The sequence below is a fragment of the Salmo trutta genome, chromosome 27, assembly GCF_901001165.1.
Source record: "Salmo trutta chromosome 27, fSalTru1.1, whole genome shotgun sequence".
NCBI lineage: Eukaryota > Metazoa > Chordata > Actinopteri > Salmoniformes > Salmonidae > Salmo > Salmo trutta.
The window spans coordinates 35171127-35197512 of NC_042983.1; the positions used below are offsets into that span (position 1 = coordinate 35171127).

The 26386-nt window shown below is 47.8% G+C and overlaps 1 protein-coding gene across 1 annotated transcript in view; it reads left to right on the top strand.

Annotated features, from left to right (window-relative positions):
• LOC115165095 (adhesion G-protein coupled receptor V1) overlaps positions 1–26386 on the top strand; it is a 244458-nt gene that overhangs the window by 110076 nt on the left and 107996 nt on the right. Inside the window, exons 77-82 of the mRNA XM_029718130.1 lie at positions 3673–4080; positions 5514–5698; positions 5848–6097; positions 6594–6733; positions 7968–8128; positions 8710–8810. Coding sequence (XP_029573990.1) covers positions 3673–4080; positions 5514–5698; positions 5848–6097; positions 6594–6733; positions 7968–8128; positions 8710–8810 — 1245 coding nt within the window. The remainder of the gene's footprint in view (positions 1–3672; positions 4081–5513; positions 5699–5847; positions 6098–6593; positions 6734–7967; positions 8129–8709; positions 8811–26386) is intronic.

A 26386-nucleotide genomic window follows, 5' to 3' on the forward strand; every position in this document is an offset into this window, starting at 1 on the left:
CTACAAGGGTAAGAACTCAAATAACTGTTGAACAGATTATGGTAGAGACATGAGGTTTGTACCAATTTGCTTTTATTATAGGATTATCTACACTTGGGCCACATGGGGCTCCCAACTGGCGCAGTGGTCTACAGTGTGTTGGTCACATCTAAGTCAAACTCTACTGCAATGCCAGCAAGAGACAATAACACCCAAAAAGGCACCCAGTCCCAGTCCCAGCCTCAGTCCCAGCCTCAGTCCCAGCCCCAGCCCCAGCCTCAGTCCCAGCCTCAGTCCCAGCCTCAGTCCCAGCCTCAGTCCCAGCCCCAGCCTCAGTTCCATCCCCAGCCTCAGTCCCAGCCCCAGCCTCAGTTCCATCCCCAGCCTCAGTCCCAGCCTCAGTTCCATCCCCAGCCTCAGTCCCAGCCTCAGTTCCATCCCCAGCCTCAGTCCCAGCCTCAGTTCCATCCCCAGCCTCAGTCCCAGCCCCAGCCTCAGTTCCATCCCCAGCCTCCGTCCCAGCCTCAGTCCCAGCCCCAGCCTCAGTTCCATCCCCAGCCTCAGTCCCAGCCTCAGTCCCAGCCCCAGCCTCAGTCCCAGCCTCAGTCCCAGCCCCAGCCTCAGTCCCAGCCCCAGCCTCAGTCCCAGCCTCAGTCCCAGTCCCAGCCCCAGCCTCAGCCCCAGCCTCAGTCCCCGCCTCAGTCCCAGGCCCAGCCTCAGTCCCAGCCTCAGTCCCAGCCCCAGCCTCAGTCCCAGCCCCAGCCCCAGCCTCAGTCCCAGCCCCAGCCTCAGTCCCAGCCCCAGCCTTAGCCCCAGCTGAGTGCTAGAGGCGTCACTATAGACAACCTGGTTCAAATCCAGACAGTATCACAACAGGCCATGATTGGGAGTCCCATAGGGCTGTCCACAATTGGCCCAGCGTCGTCTGGGTTTGGCCGGTGTAGGCCATCATTGTAACTAAGAATTTGTTCTTAACTGACTTGCCTAGTTAAAGAAAGGTTAAATAAAATAAAAACACAGTTAACATATTGCTTTACCCATTGGTCACATGATACTTTTTTGATTGGCCACCCTACACTGTGTTCTCCTGTCCCCCTCTCTCTTCCCCCCCTTACTTTCTTTCCACCTGGTCTCCTCCTCCCTCTCTCCCAGGTGTGGTGATGAGTGCTTTGTGTTTGACCCACTGCATAGCTCTCTGTCTGGGGGCTGATATTGACTTCCCAGCCTTTTGATGTTGCAGCTCAAAAGGGAGACCGTCTAGTACACCTACTAGCACTCCAGTCTCCACATCCTGTTACATATAACCAGGTTAACTATTGTCTTCACATCCTGTTACATATAACCAGGTTAACTACTGTCTCCACATCCTGTTACATATAACCAGGTTAACTACTGTCTCCACATCCTGTTACATATGACCAGGTTAACTACTGTCTCCACATCCTGTTACATATGACCAGGTTAACTACTGTCTCCACATCCTGTTACATATAACCAGGTTAACTACTGTCTCCACATCCTGTTACATATGACCAGGTTAACTACTGTCTCCACATCCTGTTACATATAACCAGGTTAACTACTATCTCCACATCCTGTTACATATAACCAGGTTAACTACTGTCTCCACATCCTGTTACATATGACCAGGTTAACTACTGTCTCCACATCCTGTTACACATGACCAGGTTAACTACTGTCTCAACATCCTGTTACATATAACCAGGTTAACTCCAGTCATCTTATCCTGTTACATATGACCAGGTTAACTACTGTCTCCACATCCTGTTACATTTGACCAGGTTAACTACTGTCTCCACATCCTGTTACATATGACCAGGTTAACTACAGTCTCCACATCCTGTTACACATGACCAGGTTAACTACTGTCTCAACATCCTGTTACATATGACCAGGTTAACTACTGTCTCCACATCCTGTTACATATGACCAGGTTAACTCCAGTCATCTTATCCTGTTACATATGACCAGGTTAACTCCAGTCTCCAAAATATGTTACATATGACCAGGTTATCTCCAGTCATCTTTCCTGTTACACATGACCAGGTTAACTACTGACTCCACATCCTGTTACATATGACCAGGTTATCTCCTGTCATCTTATCCTGTTACATATGACCAGGTTAACTCCAGTCTCCACATCCTGTTACATATGACCAGGTTAACTCCAGTCTCCACATCCTGTTACATATGACCAGGTTAACTACTGTCTCAACATCCTGTTACATATGACCAGGTTAACTACTGTCTCCACATCATGTTACATATGACCAGGTTAACTCCAGTCATCTTATCCTGTTACATATGACCAGGTTAACTCCAGTCTCCAAATCATGTTACATATGACCAGGTTATCTCCAGTCATCTTTCCTGTTACACATGACCAGGTTAACTACTGTCTCCACATCCTGTTACACATGACCAGGTTAACTACTGTCTCAACATCCTGTTACATATGACCAGGTTAACTACTGTCTCCACATCATGTTACATATGACCAGGTTAACTCCAGTCATCTTATCCTGTTACATATGACCAGGTTAACTCCAGTCTCCACATCCTGTTACATATGACCAGGTTATCTCCTGTCATCTTATCCTGTTACATATGACCAGGTTAACTCCAGTCTCCACATCCTGTTACATATGACCAGGTTAACTCCAGTCTCCACATCCTGTTACATATGACCAGGTTAACTCCAGTCTCCACATCCTGTTACATATGACCAGGTTAACTCCAGTCTCCACATCCTGTTACATATGACCAGGTTAACTCCAGTCATCTTATCCTGTTACATATGACCAGGTTATCTCCTGTCATCTTATCCTGTTACATATGACCAGGTTAACTCCAGTCTCCACATCCTGTTACATATGACCAGTTTAACTCCAGTCTCCACATCCTGTTACATATGACCAGGTTAACTCCAGTCTCCACATCCTGTTACATATGACCAGGTTAACTACTGTCTCCACATCCTGTTACATTTGACCAGGTTAACTACTGTCTCCACATCCTGTTACATATGACCAGGTTATCTCCAGTCTCCACATCCTGTTACATATGACCAGGTTATCTCCTGTCATCTTTCACACAGTACTGATGTTCTGAGAATACATATCAATGGCTCAAAGGACACAAAGTCCCTCCACATTCATTTGTCCTTTTCCCTTTTGTTTCTCCATGGCTCTCCAACCAATCTCCTCTTATCTTTTGAAATGCACATTCAAAGCTGTAATGACCAGCGACATACTGCATTTTCGCAGGTCCCCCCTACCCCATTCCTAACACCCAGTTTTATAGCTAATCTCATGCTATTCTATAAATCTTACAATGAGGCTGAGAGAATTTAGCATTTTTAAAGCTAATTTCCTCCTATTCTACACATTTTGCCTTGAGGTTGAGATAAAATGTTGCAGTTTTACAGCCAATTTCTTGTTTCTTCAACAACAACAAAAACATGTTCTTATGCTGTTTGGGAAGGGGGAGGAGGGTGCAGTGGTATTTGCAGGGGCTGCGGGGGTGGTTGGTACGCCAGTGGTAATGACACAACACCTATCCCCAATCCATTTATCCATCCATCTCTCTTTCTCTCTCTGTCTTCTTTCCCAACTCCCTCCATCTTTCTATCCTACTGTGACCTCACACTCCTGTTTCGTTGTCATCCAATAGGAAGTCCCTCGGGCTGAAGCAGTAGGTCCCACCCTGATCTGGCCTGCAGTGGGCGGGATGGACTTTCTGAAAGAAGAGGGCCAGCTGACATTTGACCTGGGCCAAAGGAGCATAGGGCTGAACATCACCCTCACCCCAGACCAGGCCTCCTCCAACCCCCCACCGAAGCGCTTTCACGTGGAGCTGTATGGGGCCAGTGGAGGGGCCAGGGTGCACCCTGAGTACGGCCTGGCCAACGTGACCCTGGTGTCGGGCACAGAGGCCCAGGCTGTGTGGGCCCTGTTGGACCAGCTCCAGCAGCCTCTGGACACTACCATACTGGACAGGGTGCTCCAGGCTCTGCTCAGCAAGTTCACGGCACAGCTCACACCAGAACAACTGACCGCTGTGCTGGATGCACTGGGGAAGGTGAGAGGGAAGGAGAGCGAGGGAGCGGGGGGGAGAAGGAGCTAGTATATTTGCAAATTGTTTTGTTTGCTATTAAAAGTTCTGTTTTTTTGTTGTGTATGTGTGTGTCTAGTGTGTTGCATATGTGTGTGTTGCATATGTGTGTGTCTGTGTTTTGTCCCAGTACAAAACGATGACCGATCTACAGATGAGTTTTTAAAAGGTCTCTGTTGTCACTTAGTGTCTGACTAAAGCAGCTCAATCCATAAGCCTGAAGCCAAGTCAAGTCTGCTCTGTAATAGACAGGTTAGCTGACAATGTCACGAAAACGATGCACACGCTTCAGTGGGGCAGAAGTCAGTGATTCTGGATGGCCAGATAGCTACCAACAATGACAAGAAAGTGCCACGTAGGTGACTCGTTTCAGCTAGTTTTATCGTGTTCTTGGCACCGTGTCTAGTTTTGAGGTGTTTAACTGATTTCATGTCAATGCTAATATGGCAAAAATGTTCTAGCTAGCTAACCAACAACTGTAACAATGTATTTAAGAGTCAACAAGCGCTCATTGTGCAAATGTATTTATGTTTTCAATAAACATTGGAGATGAAATATAGTTTACATGTTGTCAACAATCTAAGCCAAAATGTTCTGTTTAGCCCCATAGTTGCGGACGGGTGGGTTTTGTTGCTAAACAACCAAACCGTCTATACAATGTGAGAGAGCAGATTGGGGCTAAGGACACAGTGAATAACTGTCACCACCACACTAGGAATGAACTAACATGATCCTGAGAGAGCAGAGAGATGGGAGGTTCAAAGAGACATCACTCTTAAGAGCTTCCACACACACTTACTGAGAGGCAAACCTAGCCTGTCTGTGTTTGCATTGTACTGTGTGTGTGTTACATAACCCACAGGGTACTGTGTGTGTGGTACATAACCCACAGGGTACTGTGTGTGTGGTACATAACCCACAGGGTACTGTGTGTGTGGTACATAACCCACAGGGTACTGTGTGTGTGGTACATAACCCACAGGGTACTGTGTGTGTGGTACATAACCCACAGGGTACTGTGTGTGGTACATAACCCACAGGGTACTGTGTGTGTGGTACATAACCCACAGGGTACTGTGTGTGTGGTACATAACCCACAGGGTACTGTGTGTGTGGTACATAACCCACAGGGTACTGTGTGTGTGGTACATAACCCACAGGGTACTGTGTGTGTGGTACATAACCCACAGGGTACTGTGTGTGTGTTACATAACCCACAGGGTACTGTGTGTGTGGTACATAACCCACAGGGTACTGTGTGTGTGGTACATAACCCACAGGGTACTGTGTGTGTGTGAATTTGATAGGTGGCTCTCAGATTATTGGATATATTTCTCTTAGTCATAATTACCTCCAATTCTGCACAAACACAAACTGAGATTCTCTCTCTGCTTGGCCAGGTGCTTACGGAGGCAGAGCGCACCCCTATTGCGGACAGCAGCCGTGGCTTGACCTATGACCTACTGTGTGCCATGGCCAACCCCAGCCGAGTCGACACAGGGGGCCTGAGCCAACTGGCAGAGGTGGCCGAGCGCTTCGCCTTCTCCCTGCTCACACACAGCCAGTGTGGAGCACAGGCTCAAAGGTGAGTCCTGCCGCATGGGGGATTGTTGGTAATGTTATTATAGTAGATGTCTTATTTGAGGGGCAAAATATAGAATGGATCACCCTTTCCCACTGTTAAAAAGAAGACTAGATGAGTTGCATAAGTGTGATTTCTTGGTATTTTTAAAGGGGGAGGACCATTCTGGACACTTGTGCCTACATTTCCATCTCTTCCTACCACTGGTACCCTACCCAGATCAACGGGCACACGTTCACAGGCAAGAACTCAGACACCTTTCAGTTGCCAGAGAACCTCCTGGAGGTGCCAGCCTTGCCCACTGGCACCATCTCCCCCTCAGCCTGCCGCCGGGTGCAGCTCACAGAGTACAGCACCGAACACTGGTTCCTCACCGACAAAACCACCGCGCTCAACGGCAAGGCAAGCAGACCCACATACACTCAAAGCCACACCATGACAGCTATTATCACTTATAGACTGATGGGTAACTATACTGGAAATGGGTGCCCTCTGCAATTCTTCCCCAAGTCATTATTGTAAAAAGTATTTTTTTCTCTCATTCAGTCCATTTATCTGGTAAAATGAAGGTAAATAAATATCAAGTTACAGGAGAATACCTGTGGTATTACAGTTGAAAATGTATTCCTAAATGGAACCTTAGTGCTTGGTGTTAACAGCAGGGGGCAGTGTTGTTCCACCGAAGCTCTGTGCCAGGTCTCTGCCACTAGGTCTTTACAGCTATAAAGACCTATAGTGTTTGTCCGTAGCAACCGTAGACACAGATCTAGGATCAGTTTACCCCTCCCCAATCCTTAGTTGAACAATAATAGGAAAAGCACAAAGTTGACCTCAGATCTGTGTTTCTGGCCAGCTCCATCCCACTCTGTACTGTAATGGTATTTCTCTGGTTGTGTAGGTGTTCTCTGCCAGCCTGCAGGGCCGAGGGTCACGACCCCTGACTGAGGGTAACGAGGTGGTGTACCGTATCCACACCCCCGGGTTGAGGGTCAAACCTGGCCAGTCTCTGTGCCTTCTGTGGAGCCAGGCTGTTGAGAGGTACAACCCCCCCCCCCCACTCCTATACCCAGTTACTTTACTTCACATAGTACTATGTAGCTCTAGCACAACAAACAGAGCATTCTTAATCACACATTCTATGTTTTTTATTAATTCCCCAAAACGTATATTTCTCAACATTTCTGTTGCTATCCTGAACTTGAACCCATGTAATAATGTGGTGTGTGAGTGGAATGACTGTAGGATACAATCACTTAGGTGAGTTAAAGGGTCCTCCCAATTCTTCTCAAGTCTGCTCTGTAGGTGTGAACCTCACACTTCAGGTCAGCCTCTAGCAGAGAGGTCAGAGTTCAGGGATCAGGTTCTGTCCAGCCATGACCTCTTTCTTTGGATATAGATGATCTCTGGGCTGACCTAGACTGCTCTGTGATGTCTGTGAGGGTTCAGTTTGTTCTGCTCCAGTTTGTTCTGCTCCAGTTTGTTCTGCTCCAGTTTATTCTGCTCCAGTTTGTTCTGCTCCAGTTTGTTCTGCTCCAGTTTGTTCTGCTCCAGTTTATTCTGCTCCAGTTTATTCTGCTCCAGTTTGTTCTGCTCCAGTTTATTCTGCTCCAGTTTGTTCTGCTCCAGTTTGTTCTGCTCCAGTTTATTCTGCTCCAGTTTATTCTGCTCCAGTTTGTTCTGCTCCAGTTTGTTCTGCTCCAGTTTGTTCTGCTCCAAGTTCCCAAACATTCCCGCCCCTCAGAAGTGTGTTAGAAAGAACATTACGGAGGAGGTCCAGAGTGGGACTCTTGGCTGAACAGCCTGTAACAGGAAGCAGATTTCTCCGGTTTGGTTTGGCCCGTGGAGCAGCGGTCTCAACAATCCATCTCCCAGATAACCAAGCAGACGACAGCGTTGATAACGTCATCCTGAGGGGGAACAGAGAGGCCTGTTCAACTTCCTCCTTGTCTCACTGCACTGATGGCAGGTCTATTAAAGTTTGTCATGGACTTTGCGGTCATGACTAGGACAATCAGTACTGTCTGTCAGGCACAAAGTAAATGAACTTCATTTTCGTGAGGAAAAAATATGAGTTCTATGCTCTTATCTTGTCATACATGTCACCCTTTGAAATGTTCTGAGTTCCCTAACGTATCTGAGAGGGGACACATCGGAGCAACCAATCAAGCAGAGACACTACACAGCTGGATATGTTCCAATCAGAACTTCATATGAACTTCCTGCCTAAGGCTGACTACTTCCTGTATTATCTCTCTCTCTCCCTCTCCTCTAGCTGGCTGTCAGATGGGCAGTTCTGCAGAGTAGTGGATGACAGTGGGAACTATGTGGAGTGTGCATGCTCCCACCTGTCTGTGTACACGGCCCACGCCCAGATGGCTTCCCTGGCCTCCTACAACGAAGCCTTCTACGCCTCAGGCTTCATCTGCATCTCAGGTACAGTATGGATGAAGAGTCTCTTTAGGTATTCAGTACACCTAGTTTAGCCTTCAGTCCTGGTTTCTACTATATCCATCTTTCTTTGTTTCTCGGTCTCTTTTTATCTATCTATCTATCTATCTATCTATCTATCTATCTATCTATCTATCTATCTATCTATCTATCTATCTATCTATCTATCTATCTATCTATCTATCTATCTATCTATCTATCTATCTATCTGTCATCTATCATCTATCATCTATCTATCTATCTATCTATCTATCTATCTATCTATCTATCTATCTATCTATCTATCTATCTATCTGTCTATCTCTTCTGTATATGTGTATCTCCCTCCGTTTCCTCTGTCTTTTTCCTTTCATTTCTCCATTCTCTCTCGCTCTCCATGTCTCCATTCTGTCTGCCTCATCACTGTTGTTCCTTTTGGATATCGCTCAGGCCTCTTCCCGTCCTACAGTCCCCTCCCACTTGCTTTTAGATGGTCTTACTACAAGCATTTTTGATTCAAGTATAAAACATGGGTTTTTATGGTTGACATGGAATGACAAAGCATTTATTTTTGGTCTGATCCTCAGCTTTCGTCTTGGCCATCGTGTCCCACCTGCTGTGTTCTCGCTTCCCCATGTTTGCTGCCAAATTGCTCACCCACATGATGGTAGGCTGCCTTGGGACACAGGTATGAAGACCCCCCGTATTGTCCCATCTCTGAATCTCCACACAACACTGACAAGTCTTCCCCGGTCCAGATCGATGTTCTCATGCAAGCATACTGGCCATTTGGCTTTTGAGTGGTACAAACATCACTAGTTTCCCTGGCTTTTTTTTTGACTCTGTCAGGGTCTTAGTGAGCTGATTAGCACATTCTGATCGTGTGGGAAGATTTAGACTGCTGAGAAACTTTTGAAACCAGTGATAGAAGCATCCATCTCTATTCAGATCAATTTGCCTTGCCATATAGGTCAGCAGCCACACACACACACACACACACACACACACACACACACACACACACACACACACACACACACACACACACACACACACACACACGTACCCCCCACACACACGCACATGTACCCCCCCCCCCAACAGGTGCTACAGATGTCACCAGATATTTTCTAAGAATTGTGCATAGGGCTGGACAGACACCAACAAATGTAGCCGCCACAACCTTACTGACTAGGCTGTTAGCCCTGACAACAAAACAATCCCCCTGGGCCCTTTCCCATAAAAACCATGGCTGCCGTTAACCGTTAGGGCGGTGAAAGAGAAATGTGGCCGGTGGGGGGCTACTGTGGAGGAGTGTCTCAGATCCTTCAGACCTGTGAGTGGGAGTGGGAATTTTCCACTGGTCCCCAGTGCCTGATAGACAAACACAGATCTCTACTAAACCTGGTTCTTCATGGGGCCAAACACCCTGGTCACGCCACTTTTATTGCCAAGTGGAGCCCCTGAACATAAAAGGTTTTGGATGGAAAATTCCGTCCTGTCCTTGTCACATACTGTATTGTACGTTATTAAGACCCGGGTAGGCCCCGGTAAAACCTGGTAGACCTACGTAGACCCTTGTAAAACCGGGTAGAACCTGGTGGACCAGTATAGACCCTGGTGGACCTGGGTAGACCCTGGTAGGTAGGTATGTGTAGGGGTGTTTGGCCTTCTGGTCAAGGCCTGGGCGAAGGCTTGCTCGGTTGTTTGCCCTTCATAGCTGAAGGTCTGCTTGACTGTCTGTGGTCGGGACTTCTTTGTCTTTGCATATTCTGTTTAATGCAGTTGTACTTGCAAACCCAAATTAACAAAGTCTAAATGGTCATGTCTGAAACAACTGAAGAGGGTGAAGTATCAACCCCACATCTTCCGATAACTAGCAGTGTAGAGTTTGACCTAGAGTTCTTTGACACTGTGTGTTTGAACTTTGACACAGTCGAAGGGTTCAATGAGGTTGAATCTCTTGTAATAAAGCACCCACCACCACAACACTTCTGTTCATCCAACTTCATGCACCAATAGGATTGAAACCCCAAAATCAGCGGTTGCTCCACTGTGTACAATCCCGTCACCTATACGCATATACATACTTGTCCTATGCTGCTGGCAGATGGCCAGGGGTTAGGGGTCAGGGTTGAGGGCTCATCCTCTTCAGAGGGTCTCTAAGGTACCAGCTGTTGATCCACTCTGTGGTATCAGGCTGACCAGAGGAGCATCTCCCTCTGTGTAATGACTCACTGACTCAACCCTCTGGGCCTGGGAAATTGATTGGAACATTTATTTTCCCTCCTCCAGCAGCAGTAAGCACCTTCCTCCACCTTTTTATTCTCCCTCTCACCACCCTCTCTCATTCTCAGCTCCTCTCTCATTCTCAGCTCCTCTCTCATTCTCAGCTCCTCTCTCATTCTCACCCCCTCTCTCATTCTCAGCTCCTCTCTCATTCTCAGCTCCTCTCTCATTCTCAGCTCCTCTCTCATTCTCAGCCCCTCGCTCATTCTCAGCTCCTCTTTTATTCTCAGCTCCTCTCTCATTCTCATCTCCTCTCTCATTCTCATCTCCTCTCTCATTCTCAGCTCCTCTCTCATTCTCAGCCCCTCGCTCATTCTCAGCTCCTCTTTTATTCTCAGCTCCTCTCTCATTCTCAGCTCCTCTCTCATTCTCAGCTCCTCTCTCATTCTCAGCTCTCTCATTCTCATCTCCTCTCTCATTCTCAGCTCCTCTCTCATTCTCAGCTCCTCTCTCATTCTCATCTCCTCTCTCATTCTCAGCTCTCTCATTCTCAGCCCCTCGCTCATTCTCAGCTCCTCTTTTATTCTCAGCTCCTCTCTCATTCTCAGCTCCTCGCTCATTCTCAGCTCCTCTCTCATTCTCAGCTCCTCTCTCATTCTCAGCTCCTCTCTCATTCTCAGCTCTCTCATTCTCATCTCCTCTCTCATTCTCAGCTCCTCTCTCATTCTCACCCCCTCGCTCATTCTCAGCTCCTCTTTTATTCTCAGCTCCTCTCTCATTCTCATCCTGTGTGCAGTCCTCTGGGCGCTGATTCGCCTGACTTTCATTTGGAGGTGTGAGGAGGTCTACATGAAGCCTCTGGCTGAGACACGAGTACCTTAACATTTTACTAGAGACTCTCCAGTGAAAAACTCACCAGAAGCGGGCGGGTGGAACAAACAGAGCGCGGCGGGTGGAAAGGAAGGGACAGGCAGAGCAGTGACTGTATGCTAGCAGGATAGTCCATATCTCCAAGCGCCTTTGCTGATCGCAATGTTGTTTCCATAAGTGGATGAATTGGTCTAATGTAGCATGTATGGTAAAGCCTCAACCCTTAGCTACATCTTCCAGTTGAAATGAGCTCCAAAAAAAAGTGCACAATGACAATATTTGTTTTGTTTTGTGTGAATACAGCGCCAGTGACAAAAGGCAAAAATAGAGACACGTTCTAATTGAGCGAAGCGACAAAGTGGACAACCCGCCCGCCCTGCTTCGGTTGGGTCATTATAATTAAAAACAATGCATTCTAAAATAAATCACACACACGCCTCGCACGCTCGCCTTTGGTGAGTTTAGTCTCTCTCTCACTCTCTCACTCTTTCTCTCGCTCTCTCTCTCTCTCGCTCTCTCTTTCTCTCTCTCTCTCTCTCTGTCTCTCTCTCTATCTCTCTCTCTCTCTCTCTCACTCTTTCTCTCTCTCACTCTCTCGCTCTCTCTCTCGCTCTCTCTCTCACTCTTTCTCTCTCTCTCTCTCTCTCGCTCTCTCTCTCTTTCTCTCTCTCTCTCTCTCTCTCTCTCTCTCTCTCTCTCTCTCTCTCTCTCTCACTCTCTCTTTCTCTCTCTCTCGCTCTCTCTTTCTCTCTCTCACTCTCACTCTCTCTCACTCTCACTCTTTCTCCCTCTAGCTCTGTCTCTCTCTGTCTGTCTGCTTTGTGGCCATTATTTGGGGTGTTTAATATTTGGGTCATGATATCCAGTTGACCAGGGGGGTGACAGACACCCGATGCTACACACTGACAAGCCCTCCCCTCAGCAAGACAACTGAAGATTGTGCGGAGTGGAAATTTACCCAGCGCTGCATGTGTGTCAACCATGTTAGGGCTCTTCATACGAGCGGCAATAAGGCACATTTACCCAGGGTAATCAGAGAGGGGCTGCCATAAAGCACAGTGCTGTAGCTTACAGTGTGTGTGTGTGTGTCATCCTGTCTATGTGAGTTATGTGCATGCAAGCACGCTTGCACACACACACACACACACACACACACACACACACACACACACACACACACACACACACACACACACACTGATGCACATGCAGTGTCATCAAATTCGTATTCATATGTTTCTCTTGTGTCTACTCCGTGTTTAGGGCACCTAGGTATTTGAATTTATTATGGATCCCCATTAGCTGCTGTCTCTTCCTAGGGTCCAGCAAAACTAAGGCAGTTTATACAATTTTAAAAACACTACAATATATTCAGAGATTTCACAACACACTGTGTGGCCTCAGGCCCCTACTCCACCACTACCACATATCTACAGTACTAAATCAATGTGTATGTGTGTGTATGCATGTTTGTGTTGCTTTACAGTCCCCGCTGTTCCATAAGGTGTTTTTTAATCTGTTTTTGAAATCAAATTTTACTGCTTGCATCAGTTACTTGATGTGGAATAGAGTTCCATGTAGTCATGGCTCTATGTAGTACTGTGTGCCTCCCATAGTCTGTTCTGGAGTCGGGAACTGTGAAGAGACCTCTTGTGGCAAGTCTTGTGGGATATGCATGGGTGTCCGTGCTGTATGACAGTAGTTTAGACAGACAGCTCAGTGCATTCAACATGTCAATACCTAGTGATGAAGTCCATCTCTCCTCCACTTTGAGCCAGTAGAGATTGACATGCATATTATTAATAAACTCAGCAAAAAAAGAAACAACCCTTTTTCAGGACCCTGTCTTTCAAAGAAAATTCATGAAAATTATCTTCACAGATCTTCATTGTAAAGGGTTTAAACACTGTTACCCATGCTTGTTCAATGAACCATAAACAATTAATGAACATGCACCTGTGGAACGGTCGTTAAGACACTAACAGCTTACAGACGGTAGGCAATTAAGGTCACAGTTATGAAAACTTAGGACACTAAAGAGGCCTTTCTACTGACTGAAAAACACCAAAAGAAAGATGCCCAGGGTCCCTGCTCATCTGCGTGAATGTGCCTTAAGCATGCTGCAAGGAGGCATGAGGACTGCAGATGTGGCTAGGGCAATAAATTGCAATGTCCGTACTGTGAGACGCCTAAGACAGCGCTACAGGGAGACAGGACGGACAGCAGATCGTCTTCGGACTGGCAAAAAGTGCTCCTCACTGACGAGTCGCGGTTTTGTCTCACCAGGGGTGATGATCGGATTCGCGTTTATCGTCGAAGGAATGAGCGTTACACCGAGGCCTGTACTCTGGAGTGGGATCGATTTGGAGGTGGAGGATCCGTCATGGTCTGGTGCGTTGTTGTCATTGCAGGCAATCTCAATGTTGTGCTTTACAGGGAAGACATCCACCTCCCTCATGCGGTACACTTCCTGCAGGCTCATCCAGACATGACCCTCCAGCATGACAATGCCACCAGTCGTACTGCTCATTCTGTGCGTGATTTCCCGCAAGACAGGAATGTCAGTGTTCTGCCATGGCCAGTGAAGAGCCATGTGAAGAGCCCATTGAGCATGTCTGGGACCTGTTGAATTGGAGGGTGAGGGCTAGGGCCATGCCCCCCCAGAAATGTCCAGGAACTTGCAAGTGCCTGGTGGAAGAGTGGGGTAACATCTCATAGCAAGAAGTGGCAAATCTGGTGCAGTCCATGAGGAGGAGATGCATTGCAGTACTTGATGCAGCTGGTGGCCACACCAGATACGGACTGTTACTTTTGACCCCCCCCCCCCCCCCCCCCACTTTGTTCAGGGACACATTATTCAATTTCTGTTAGTCACATGTCTGTGGAACTTGTTCAGTTTGTCTCAGTTGTTGAATCTTGTTATGATCATACAAATATTTACACATGTTAAGTTTGCTGAAAATAAATGCAGTTGACGGTGAGAGGACGTTATTTTTTGCTCAGTTTATTAGCTCTCTGTGTACATCCAAGGGCCAGCCATGCTGCCCTGTTCTGAGCCAATTGCAATTTTTTGTGGCACCTGACCACACGACTGAACAGATGTTAAGGTGTGACAAAACGAGGGCCTTAAAGACCTGCCTTGTTGATAGTGTTGTTAAGAAGGCAGAGCATCGCTTTATTATGGACAGACTTCTCCCCATCTTAGTTACTACTGTATCAGTATGTTTTTACCATGACAGTTTACAATCTTGGGTTACTCCAAGCAGTTTAGTCATCTCAACTTGCTCAATTTCCACATTATTTATTACAAGATTTAGTTGAGGTTTAGGGTTTAGTAAATGTTTTGTCCTAAATACAATGCTTTTAGATGTAGAAATATTTAGGGCTAACTTATTCCTTGCCACCCACTCTGAAACTAACTGCAGCTCTTTGTTAAGTATTTCAGTTGCTGTAGTAGCTGATGTGTATAGTGTTGAGTCAACTGCATACATAGAGACTCTGGCTTTACTCAAAGTCAGTGGCATGTCATTAGTAAACATTGAAAAAGCAAGGGGCCTAAATGGCTACCCTGGGGAATTCCTGATTCTACCTGGATTATGTTGGAGAGGCTTCCATTAAAGAACGCCATCTGTGTTCTGTTAGACAGGTAACTCTTTATCCACAATATGGCAGGGGGTGTAACGCCGTACACATATGTTTTTCCAGCAGCAGACCATGATCGATAATGTCAAAAGCTGCATTGAAGTCTAACAAAACAGCCCCCACAATCATTTTATCATCAATTTCTCTCAGCCAATCATCAGTCATTTGTGTAAGTGCTGTGCTTGTTGAATGTCCTTCCCTATAGGCATGCTGGAAGTCTGTTGTCAATTTGTTTACTGTGAAATAGCATTGTATCTGGTCAAACACCATTTCTTTCCAGAAGTTTACTAAGGTTTGGTAACACGCTGATTGGTCGGCTATTTGAGCCAGTAAAGGGGGCTTTACTATTCTTGGGTAGCGGAATGACTTTAGCTTCCCTACAGGCCTAAGGGCACACACTTTCTAGTAGGCTTAAATTGAAGATGTGGCAATATCGTCTGCTATTATCCTCAGTAATTTTCCATCCAGATTGTCAGACCCCGGTGGCTTGTCATTGTTGATAGACAACAATAATTACGTTGCGCTCTGATGACGTTGCACTAGGTGTATCCTATCTAACATAACTCCTCGATGTGGTGAATTGACGGCTCACAGTTTTGTATTTTATCCCGAGGCTAGCATATCACGTACTACTCAAACTCAGAGCATGTTAAACGTACAACCTGTCTCTCTCTCTCTTACGTAATTCAAATTCGTACTGCTCCCAAACTAATGGGATTTGTACGTCAGTGTTTTGACTATAATTCTTGTCAGTCGTTGCAGTAGAGGCATGCATTACGTAGTCAGATAGGCGATGGTGGTGGGAGTGGTGGTGGGGCCCTCGGGGGCCCTCTGCAGTATTATTTATGGGGAGTGTCTGGGGGGGTGTCTGTGTGCCATATAAATCTATTGATGATCATTTTTTTATTACATTTTTTTCTTCATTTAACCTTCATGTAACCTTCATTTAACCTTTATTTAACTAGGCAAGTCGGTTAATAACAAATTCTTATTTTACAATGTCGGTCTACCCTGGCCAAACCCGCCCCTAACCCGGACGACACTGCACCAATTCTGCAGCACCTATGGGGCTCCTGATCACGGCCATTTGTGATACAGCCCGGGATCAAACCAGGGTCTGTAGTGACGCCTCTAGCACTGAGATTCGCTGCACCACTCAGGACTACTTAAGGCCACTGATTTGAAGTTTTGTCTTCCTATGTGACATTTTTGGTGGTATTCTGCTTTCTGTTGACACACACTGAAGTTTATCCCTACGGTCAGGAGGTGTTTAGGTGATCATAGATGTGAGTAATACAGGATATCCTGTCCAGCAATGTGCACTTCCACATCAACTCTGCTTTAAGAATTTCCATCTGGAGCCATCCAACAGACCGCTGTATTTATTCTGGAGGGAGAGAGGGGGGGGGGGAGAGGGGGGGCAAGGTAGTTGCTTAACAGCGGGTTCATGACTCTTTACTTTGTTAACTTAAGGAGAACATTGTGCTCATAGCAGTGACACATAGGGTCTGCTTCTCATTAAGCAGGCCACAGTAAATCAATAAGCAGGCTTGTGACGTCAGAGCCTCCTCACAAGGCCTGTGTTATTGTCAGAGGCCAGTCCGGAGGGTGTAAGAAAATCAGGGGAGAGGAAGAGATGCTGGCACTCACTCCTCTATTCCCATAACCCCCCACCCCCCTCCCCAGAGAATAACCCGGTGGGTTAATGCTGGAATCTCCCGCTACTGGGGGGGGGGGTTCTCTTTATATTAATTCAGTTTCATGTGTTAAATGATTCAACTTCAGCTTGTGTTTGACCTGTGTGTCAGTGCTGGAATCTCCAATTGTACTTTAGCCGTTGTTCTATTTCCCCTTAATTTCTCAGCATGAAAAAGTCCCCATCTGATCTGGGTGTGTGCCATGAGTTTAACTAGGTCCCTGGCTGATTTGCTCCTTGAAACCTATTTTTATTTATTTATTATTTAACTTTATTTAACTAGGCAAGTCAGTTAAGAACAAATTCTTATTTACAATGACGGCCTACACCGGCCAAACCCAGACGACGCTGGGCAAATTGTACCTAATAACACCATGCCAGGAAAGGGGAGGGTGGAGGAGAGGAGAGGACAAGATGGAGGTGAAGACAGGATGGAGGTGAGGACAGGGTGGAGGAGAGGAGAGGACAGAGTGGAGGAGAGGACAGAGTGGAGGAGAGGACAGAGTGGAGGAGAGGACAGGGTGGAGGTGAGGAGAGGGTGGAGGAGAGGGTGGAGGTGAGGAGAGGACAGAGTGGAGATGAAGAAGGGACAGGGTGGAGGTGAGGAGGGGACAGGGTGGAGTTGAGGAGGGGACAGGGTGGAGTTGAGGAGAGGACAGGGCGGAGGTGAGGAGAGGACAGGGTGGAGGTGAGGAGGGGACAGGGTGGAGGTGAGGAGGGGACAGGGTGGAGTTGAGGAGAGGACAGGGCGGAGGTGAGGAGAGGACAGGGTGGAGGTGAGGAGGGGACAGGGTGGAGGTGAGGAGGGGACAGGGTGGAGTTGAGGAGGGGACAGGGTGGAGTTGAGGAGAGGACAGGGCGGAGGTGAGGAGAGGACAGGGTGGAGGTGAGGAGGGGACAGGGTGGAGGTGAGGAGGGGACAGGGTGGAGGTGAGGAGGGGACAGGGTGGAGTTGAGGAGAGGACAGGGCGGAGGTGAGGAGGGGACAGGGTGGAGTTGAGGAGGGGACAGGGTGGAGTTGAGGAGAGGACAGGGCGGAGGTGAGGAGGGGACAGGGTGGAGTTGAGGAGGGGACAGGGTGGAGGTGAGGAGGGGACAGGGTGGAGGTGAGGAGAGGACAGGGCGGAGGTGAGGAGGGGACAGGGTGGAGTTGAGGAGGGGACAGGGTGGAGTTGAGGAGAGGACAGGGCGGAGGTGAGGAGGGGACAGGGTGGAGTTGAGGAGGGGACAGGGTGGAGTTGAGGAGGGGACAGGGTGGAGGTGAGGAGGGGACAGGGTGGAGGTGAGGAGAGGACAGGGCGGAGGTGAGGAGGGGACAGGGTGGAGTTGAGGAGAGGACAGGGTGGAGGTGAGGAGGGGACAGGGCGGAGGTGAGGAGAGGACAGGGTGGAGGTGAGGAGGGGACAGGGTGGAGTTGAGGAGAGGACAGGGCGGAGGTGAGGAGAGGACAGGGTGGAGGTGAGGAGGGGACAGGGTGGAGGTGAGGAGGGGACAGGGTGGAGTTGAGGAGGGGACAGGGTGGAGGTGAGGAGGGGACAGGGTGGAGTTGAGGAGGGGACAGGGTGGAGTTGAGGAGGGGACAGGGTGGAGTTGAGGAGGGGACAGGGTGGAGGTGAGGAGGGGACAGGGTGGAGTTGAGGAGAGGACAGGGTGGAGGTGAGGAGGGGACAGGGTGGAGTTGAGGAGGGGACAGGGTGGAGTTGAGGAGGGGGCAGGGTGGAGGTGAGGAGGGGACAGGGTGGAGTTGAGGAGGGGACAGGGTGGAGGTGAGGAGGGGACAGGGTGGAGGTGAGGAGGGGACAGGGTGGAGGTGAGGAGGGTACAGGGTGTAGTTGAGGAGAGGACAGGGTGGAGGTGAGGAGGGGACAGGGTGGAGTTGAGGAGGGGACAGGGTGGAGTTGAGGAGGGGACAGGGTGGAGGTGAGGAGGGGACAGGGTGGAGTTGAGGAGGGGACAGGGTGGAGGTGAGGAGGGGACAGGGTGGAGGTGAGGAGGGGACAGGGTGGAGGTGAGGAGGGGACAGGGTGGAGGTGAGGAGGGGACAGGGTGGAGGTGAGGAGAGGACAGGGTGGAGGTGAGGAGGGGACAGGGTGGAGTTGAGGAGGGGACAGGGTGGAGGTGAGGAGGGGACAGGGTGGAGGTGAGGAGGGGACAGGGTGGAGGTGAGGAGGGGACAGGGTGGAGGTGAGGAGGGGACAGGGTGGAGGTGAGGAGAGGAGAGGGTGGAGGTGAGGAGAGGACAGGGCGGAGGTGAGGAGAGGACAGGGCGGAGTTGAGGGGAGGACAGGGCGGAGTTGAGGAGGGGACAGGGTGGAGGTGAGGAGGGGACAGGGCGGAGTTGAGGAGAGGACAGGGCGGAGGAGAGGACAGGGTGGAGAGTGGAGGTTTCCCAGTGTGTTTGCACCTCGTGGGTTAGACTCTGCCCCTCTTGCCCAGCGGACGAGGTCGCTCTCAGATTTCTTGTTTTACCAAAGAGGAGAGCTTGTTCAAAGATGGTGACCCCCCTTTTTCCAGACATTGCTCTGCAAACAGCGGCAAAGGGCTGGCCTTTCTCCCACATCTGACTAGCCCAGACCTGCGACCACGTGGACTGACTCGTACCCATGGTGCTAGAAAAATATGAAAGCGTTCTAGCTCTCTCTCTTTTCTCTCTCTCTCTCCCTCCCTCCCTCCCATCCATCCACCCTTTCTCTTCTCACTCTTATCTCTTACTCTCCTCTCTCTTCTCTCTCTCTCCGGTGTTGTCAGGGTGACTGGGAGGACTCTGGTTCTGTGATCTGTCCATCAGTCGGTCTGTGCTCTTTTTGCTGGGCTAAGCAGGGCTGTCAGGGCCCCACAGTTATGGACCCACCCTGAAAGTCTCCTCAGCTCACAGCTACCTACAGCACAGAGCACATTAGAAAGAGGAAGTGACACACTGTGACATCCTGTGAGTCATTAGTGTCACCACTGCTGATGAACTCAGTTCCCTTCCTGAGCCGATTGCAGCAACCCTCCCTACCTCTACATGAACCATCCCCTCCTACCTATCCAAACCTGATAACATTGAACCATACCCTCCTACCTACTCAAACCTGATAACATTGAACCGTACCCTCCTACCTACCCAAACCTGATAACATTGAACCGTACCCTCCTACCTACCCAAACCTGCTAACATTGAACCGTACCCTCCCACCTACCCAAACCTGATAACATTGAACCATACCCTCCTACCTACCCAAACCTGATAACATTGAACCATACCCTCCTACCTACCCAAACCTGATAACATTGTACCATACCCTCCCACCTACCCAAACCTGATAACATTGAACAGTACCCTCCTACCTACCCAAACCTGATAACATTGAACCGTACCCTCCTACCTACCCAAACCTGATAACATTGTACACTTCTTATCACGGAGGGACCTACTACCACGTCTAATCACACTATTCTCCTTTACACAGAGGAACATCCCCCAAAATGGTTCACACTTCATAAGTGCCCTGACGAAGGCCTTGTGGTTGATACGTAAAGCTTATTAAAGAGCAGTGTGAGTGCCCTGACGAAGGCCTTGTGGTTGATACGTAAAGCTTATTAAAGAGCAGTGTGAGTGCCCTGACGAAGGCCTTGTGGTTGATACGTAAAGCTTATTAAAGAGCAGTGTGAGTGCCCTGACGAAGGCCTTGTGGTTGATACGTAAAGCTTATTAAAGAGCAGTGTGAGTGCCCTGACGAAGGCCTTGTGGTTGATACGTAAAGCTTATTAAAGAGCAGTGTGAGTGCCCTGACGAAGGCCTTGTGGTTGATACGTAAAGCTTATTAAAGAACAGTGTGAGTGCCCTGACGAAGGCCTTGTGGTTGATACGTAAAGCTTATTAAAGAGCAGTGTGAGTGCCCTGACGAAGTCCTTGTGGTTGATACCTAAAGCTTATTAAAGAGCAGTGTGAGTGCCCTGACGAAGGCCTGAGGTCCTGAGTGCTCTGGAGCAGGTTTTCATCAAGGATCTCTCTGTACTTTCTCTGTTCATCTTTCCCTCGATCCTGAGTAGTCTCCCAGTCCCCACAGCATGATGCTGCCTCCACCATGCTTCACCGTAGGGATGGTGCCAGATTTCCTCCAGACATGACGCTTGGCATTCAGGCCAAAGAGTTCAATCTTGGTTTCATCAGACCAGAGAATCTTGTTTCTTATGGTCTGAGTCCTTTAGGTGCCTTTTGCCAAACTCCAAGCAGGCTGTTGTGCCTTTTACTGAGGAATGGCTTCCGTTTTGCCGCTCTACCATAAAGGCCTGATTAGTGGAGTGCTGCAGAGATGGTTGTCCTTCTGGAAGGTTCTCCCATCTCCACAGAGGAACCTTGGAGCTCTGTCAGGGTGACCATCAGGTTATTGGTCACCTCCCTGACCAAGGCCCTTCTCCCCCGATTGCTCAGTTTGGGTGGGCGGCCAACTCTAGGAAGATTCTTGATGGTTCCAAACTTCTTTCATTTAAGAATGATGGAGGACTCTGTGTTCTTGGGGACCTTCAATGCTGCAGATATGTTTTGGTACCCTTCCCCAGATCTGTGCCTCGACACTATCCTGTCTTGGAGCTCTACGGACAATTCCTTGGACCTCATGGCTTCGCTTTTGCTCTGACCTGCACTGCCAACTGTAGACAGGTGTGTGCCTATCCAAATCATGTCCAATCAATTGAATTTACCACAAGTGGACTCCAATCAAGTTGTAGAAACATCTCAAGGATGATCAATGGAAAAAGAATGCATCTGAGCTCAATTTCGAGTCTCATAGGAAATTTCTGTTTTATTTTTAACAAATTAGCAATATTTTTTTCAACTGTTTTCGGTTTGTCATAATGGGGTATTTTGGGTAGATAGATTTTTTTTCAACTTTTTCAACTGTCCTTTTAGATCATAATTAATAAGATTATATGGACAGATCCTAGATCAGCAGTCGTAGTCTGATATGCTTTGTGGATACTGCTGTGTGTTATGTCTCTAAGCTGCGTGGTGTTTGAGATGAACAAACAGGGCAGGGTATGTTTTGTTATTCCAGTGTGTTTCCACCTCGCCACGTGGGTTAGACTATGCCCCTGTGGTCCAGCAGACAAAGTCATTCTCTTGTTTTACCAAAGAGGGGGGGGGCTTGCTCTATGATGGTGACCCCAAAAGACAGAAGCTCCAGCAGCGTTAAACTTTGCTCCTCTTTCCAGACAAAGCTGGTGTGGCCTTTCTCCCACATCTGACTAGCACGGCCCTGCGGCCACGTGGACTGACTGGACCAACATGGGTCAGCAGTACTGACTGTGGCCGTCTTCAGCACAAACCACGTTATAACTACATTATTACGGCGTTCGAAGTTTGAATCCCATTGTTATATGTTTCCAATGTTGGAGAGACAGTTTGGAGGCCAAGAGTTCTGTACTACATCTGATTGCATCGGCCAGATTGCCATGACAGATGTGTATGTGTTGTGTTACAGTAATTGTTTTCAACCCTATTAAGCATTACTTTGATGTTTGAGCTGTATCAGTGACCTTGACAGTTTATGGCTTTGCTCAGCTTTTCCCAGAAGTCTTATCGAGCATCAGATTAACAGTAAGAAAAGGAGAGCCAAACACTCTAGGAGCTCAGATGCAGTAATTTAATAACCTAATAACCAACGTTTCCACAGGCCAGCTGTCTTCATCGTTATACCTTGTGTGCAGCTCTCCTTTTCTTTTCAGGTGTTCTTCTCCGCTAGACAACACCTCACCTAAACAGGTGTTCTACTCTGCTAGCCAGCACCTCTCCTAAACAGGTGTTCTACTCTGCTAGCCAGCACCTCGCCTAAACAGTGTTCTACTCTGCTAGCCAGCACCTCTCCTAAACAGGTGTTCTACTCTGCTAGCCAGCACCTCACCTAAACAGGTGTTCTTCTCCGCTAGCCAGCACCTCTCCTAAACAGGTGTTCTACTCTGCTAGCCAGCACCTCTCCTAAACAGGTGTTCTACTCTGCTAGCCAGCACCTCTCCTAAACAGGTGTTCTACTCTGCTAGCCAGCACCTCGCCTAAACAGGTGTTCTACTCTGCTAGCCAGCATCTCTCCTAAACAGGTGTTCTACTCTGCTAGCCAGCACCTCACCTAAACAGGTGTTCTTCTCCGCTAGCCAGCACCTCTCCTAACAGGTGTTCTACTCCGCTAGCCATCACCTCACCTAAACAGGTGTTCTTCTCCGCTAGCCAGCACCTCTCCTAAACAGGTGTTCTACTCCGCTAGCCAGCACCTCACCTAAACAGGTGTTCTACTCTGCTAGCCAGCACCTCTCCTAAACAGGTGTTCTACTCCGCTAGCCAGCACCTCTCCTAAACAGGTGTTCTACTCAGCTAGCCATCACCTCTCCTAAACAGGTGTTCTACTCTGCTAGCCAGCACCTCTCCTAAACAGGTGTTCTACTCTGCTAGCCAGCACCTCTCCTAAACAGGTGTTCTACTCCGCTAGCCATCACCTCACCTAAACAGGTGTTCTACTCCGCTAGCCAGCACCTCTCCTAAACAGGTGTTCTTCTCCGCTAGCCAGCACCTCTCCTAAACAGGTGTTCTACTCCGTTAGCCAGCACCTCTCCAAAACAGGTGTTCTTCTCCGTTAGCCAGCACCTCTCCTAAACAGGTGTTCTACTCCGTTAGCCAGCACCTCTCCTAAACAGTTGTTTCTACTCTGCTAGCCAGCACCTCTCCTAAACAGGTGTTCTACTCCGCTAGCCAGCACCTCTCCTAAACAGGTGTTCTACTCCGCTAGCCAGCACCTCTCCTAAACAGGTGTTCTACTCTGCTAGCCAGCACCTCTCCTAAACAGGTGTTCTACTCTGCTAGCCAGCACCTCTCCTAAACAGGTGTTCTACTCTGCTAGCCAGCACCTCTCCTAAACAGGTGTTCTACTTTGCTAGCCAGCACCTCTCCTAAACAGGTGTTCTACTCTGCTAGCCAACACCTCTCCTAAACAGGTGTTCTACTCTGCTAGCCAGCACCTCTCCTAAACAGGTGTTCTTACTCCGCTAGCCAGCACCTCTCCTAAACAGGTGTTCTACTCTGCTAGCCAGCACCTCTCCTAAACAGGTGTTCTACTCTGCTAGCCAGCACCTCTCCTAAACAGGTGTTCTACTCTGCTAGCCAGCACCTCTCCTAAACAGGTGTTCTACTCTGCTAGCCAGCACCTCTCCTAAACAGGTGTTCTACTCTGCTAGCCAGCACCTCTCCTAAACAGTTGTTCTACTCCACTAGCCAGCACCTCTCCTAAACAGGTGTTCTACTCCGCTAGCCAGCACCTCTCCTAAACAGGTGTTCTACTCCGCTAGCCAGCACCTCTCCTAAACAGGTGTTCTACTCCGCTAGCCAGCACCTCTCCTAAACAGGTGTTCTACTCCGCTAGCCAGCACCTCTCCTAAACAGGTGTTCTACTCCGCTAGCCAGCACCTCTCCTAAACAGGTGTTCTACTCCGCTAGCCAGCATCTCTCCTAAACAGGTGTTCTACTCTGCTAGCCAGCACCTCTCCTAAACAGGTGTTCTACTCTGCTAGCCAGCACCTCTCCTAAACAGGTGTTCTACTCCGCTAGCCAGCACCTCTCCTAAACAGGTGTTCTACTCTGCTAGCCAGCACCTCTCCTAAACAGGTGTTCTACTCTGCTAGCCAGCACCTCTCCTAAACAGGAGTGTGTTTATTTCGCCTCCAGATTAATGGTAGTCTACAATCCTACTATTGTGGCACATCTATAGACCCTTCTACTTCTGCTGCACATTTTTACTAGTTAGTCAGTTTGTGTTTTATAAAGTAGTTCACAATGTTAAAAAATATTATGTGGCTGCTGTTGTGTAAACAGTGGTGGTTTTAGGCTTTTAGTTTTAAACAAACTGTTCCAAGTGTTTATTTAAGTTTGCGGGTAAGATAATCCATTTGAGATGTCTCATTCTTGTTTCCGTGGGAGTTCTGAGAAAGGCTGGATTACCATCATTACATAGAACATTTCCTTTTTTTTTACCTTACTGTTGTGTCGTTTTAAAGTGTTTTTATTTTGGCTGTGTACTTTTTTTGTGTACATGATAAATGAGTCATCATTCATTACCCTAGTAGTTTAAGTTTGTCTTTATATTTCCATTTAACACTCAATGAGTGAAATAGAGCTATGGGCCAACGGAGTAGTTGAGCCGTTCTGTATCTCAGCAGCCCAGGCTGTCACCACGTTGCCCGATAAACAAGCGAGGGCACCTGGACTGTCTGACAGAGAGCCCACTCCACTCCGCTGCGTTAGCGGCCCTAAATCTGTTTCAGACTGAACTTTGGAAGGTGATACGGGGAAAACTTACGGTCAACTAATTCCTTGATATGGTTGATTTGTTTGTTTACTCAGAATAACGGGGTCAGTGGTGTTGTGGGGCTTTTGCATATAGTGCTCTTCCTGGTACAGCCTCTTACTAAGATACATTTACTATTTGTTGATACCTCAGTATACCAGTATTGATGATTTACTATTTGTTGATACCTCAGTATACCAGTATTGATGATTTACTCTTTGTTGATACCTTAGATACCAGTATTGATGAGTTACTATTTGTTGATACCTCAGTATACAGTATTGATGATTTACTATTTGTTGATACCTCAGTATACCAGTATTGATGATTTACTATTTGTTGATACCTCAGTATACCATATTGATGATTTACTATTTGTTGATACCTTAGTATACCAGTATTGATGATTTACTATTTGTTGATACCTCAGTATACCAGTATGATGATTACTATTTGTTGATACCTCAGTATACCAGTATTGATGATTTACTATTTGTTGATACCTTAGTATACCATATTGATGATTTACTATTTGTTGATACCTCAGTATACCAGTATTGATGATTTACTATTTGTTGATACCTCAGTATACCAGTATTGATATTTACTATTTGTTGATACCTCAGTATACCAGTATGATGATTACTATTTGTTGATACCTCAGAGTATACCAGTATTGATGATTTACTCTTTGTTGATACCTCAGTATAACCAGTATTGATTATCTTAACTATGACATACAGTCATGTCATATGGAACTTGTGTAACCATTGGCTTGGCTTCTTGTTCAAAAGGCCTTGCTCCATTTTCCACAATGTTGCACATTGTAGCGTTTGCTTTCTAACAGTAACAATGTTGAAATAAGACAAATGTTAGGTTGAAGACAACACTGTGCAGGGCTGGAAGCACAATGAATGGTGTGCCGCCCGAATAGAAAAGGAGAAAAGGGATCAATTTCCTGAAGAGCCTGGATGTGCTGCTGAGTGGAAATGTCCCTAATTAGACGTTTATATTTATACCTTTTGTTCCCAGTATACAGTAACAGCCAATCACACTCAGTCTTCCCAGTCATAGAGCTTTGTTTAGGTAACACTAGGTCAGATAAGTGTGGAACGGAACCAGGCTTCTGGCTTCTGTGGAGTCAAAGGCGAGGGTTACCATGACAACACACCAAAGAGCACAGTCTCTCACTCTCTCTCACACACACACATGCGCAGGCACGCACTCGCACGCACGCACACAAACACATACACTCTGACTGTGCCACTCAAGAAAGAGCGATATCTAGTCCAGCTGCTTTTGCTCTCAGTCGTTACCCACTCTGTCCTGTTGGGGCCACTCTCCATCCACGGTCAGAGCTCACAGAAAGCTGAACAAATGAATGGCCTGCCAATGAATCCTTCCAAAGACCACCACTGCTATCTAATGCCATGCTGTTAGAGCACACTAATACATTTCAAGGCTCTGCTCCAAGGAGAAACAGCTGAAGCCTCTGCTGTCTCCTAGAACTCATTG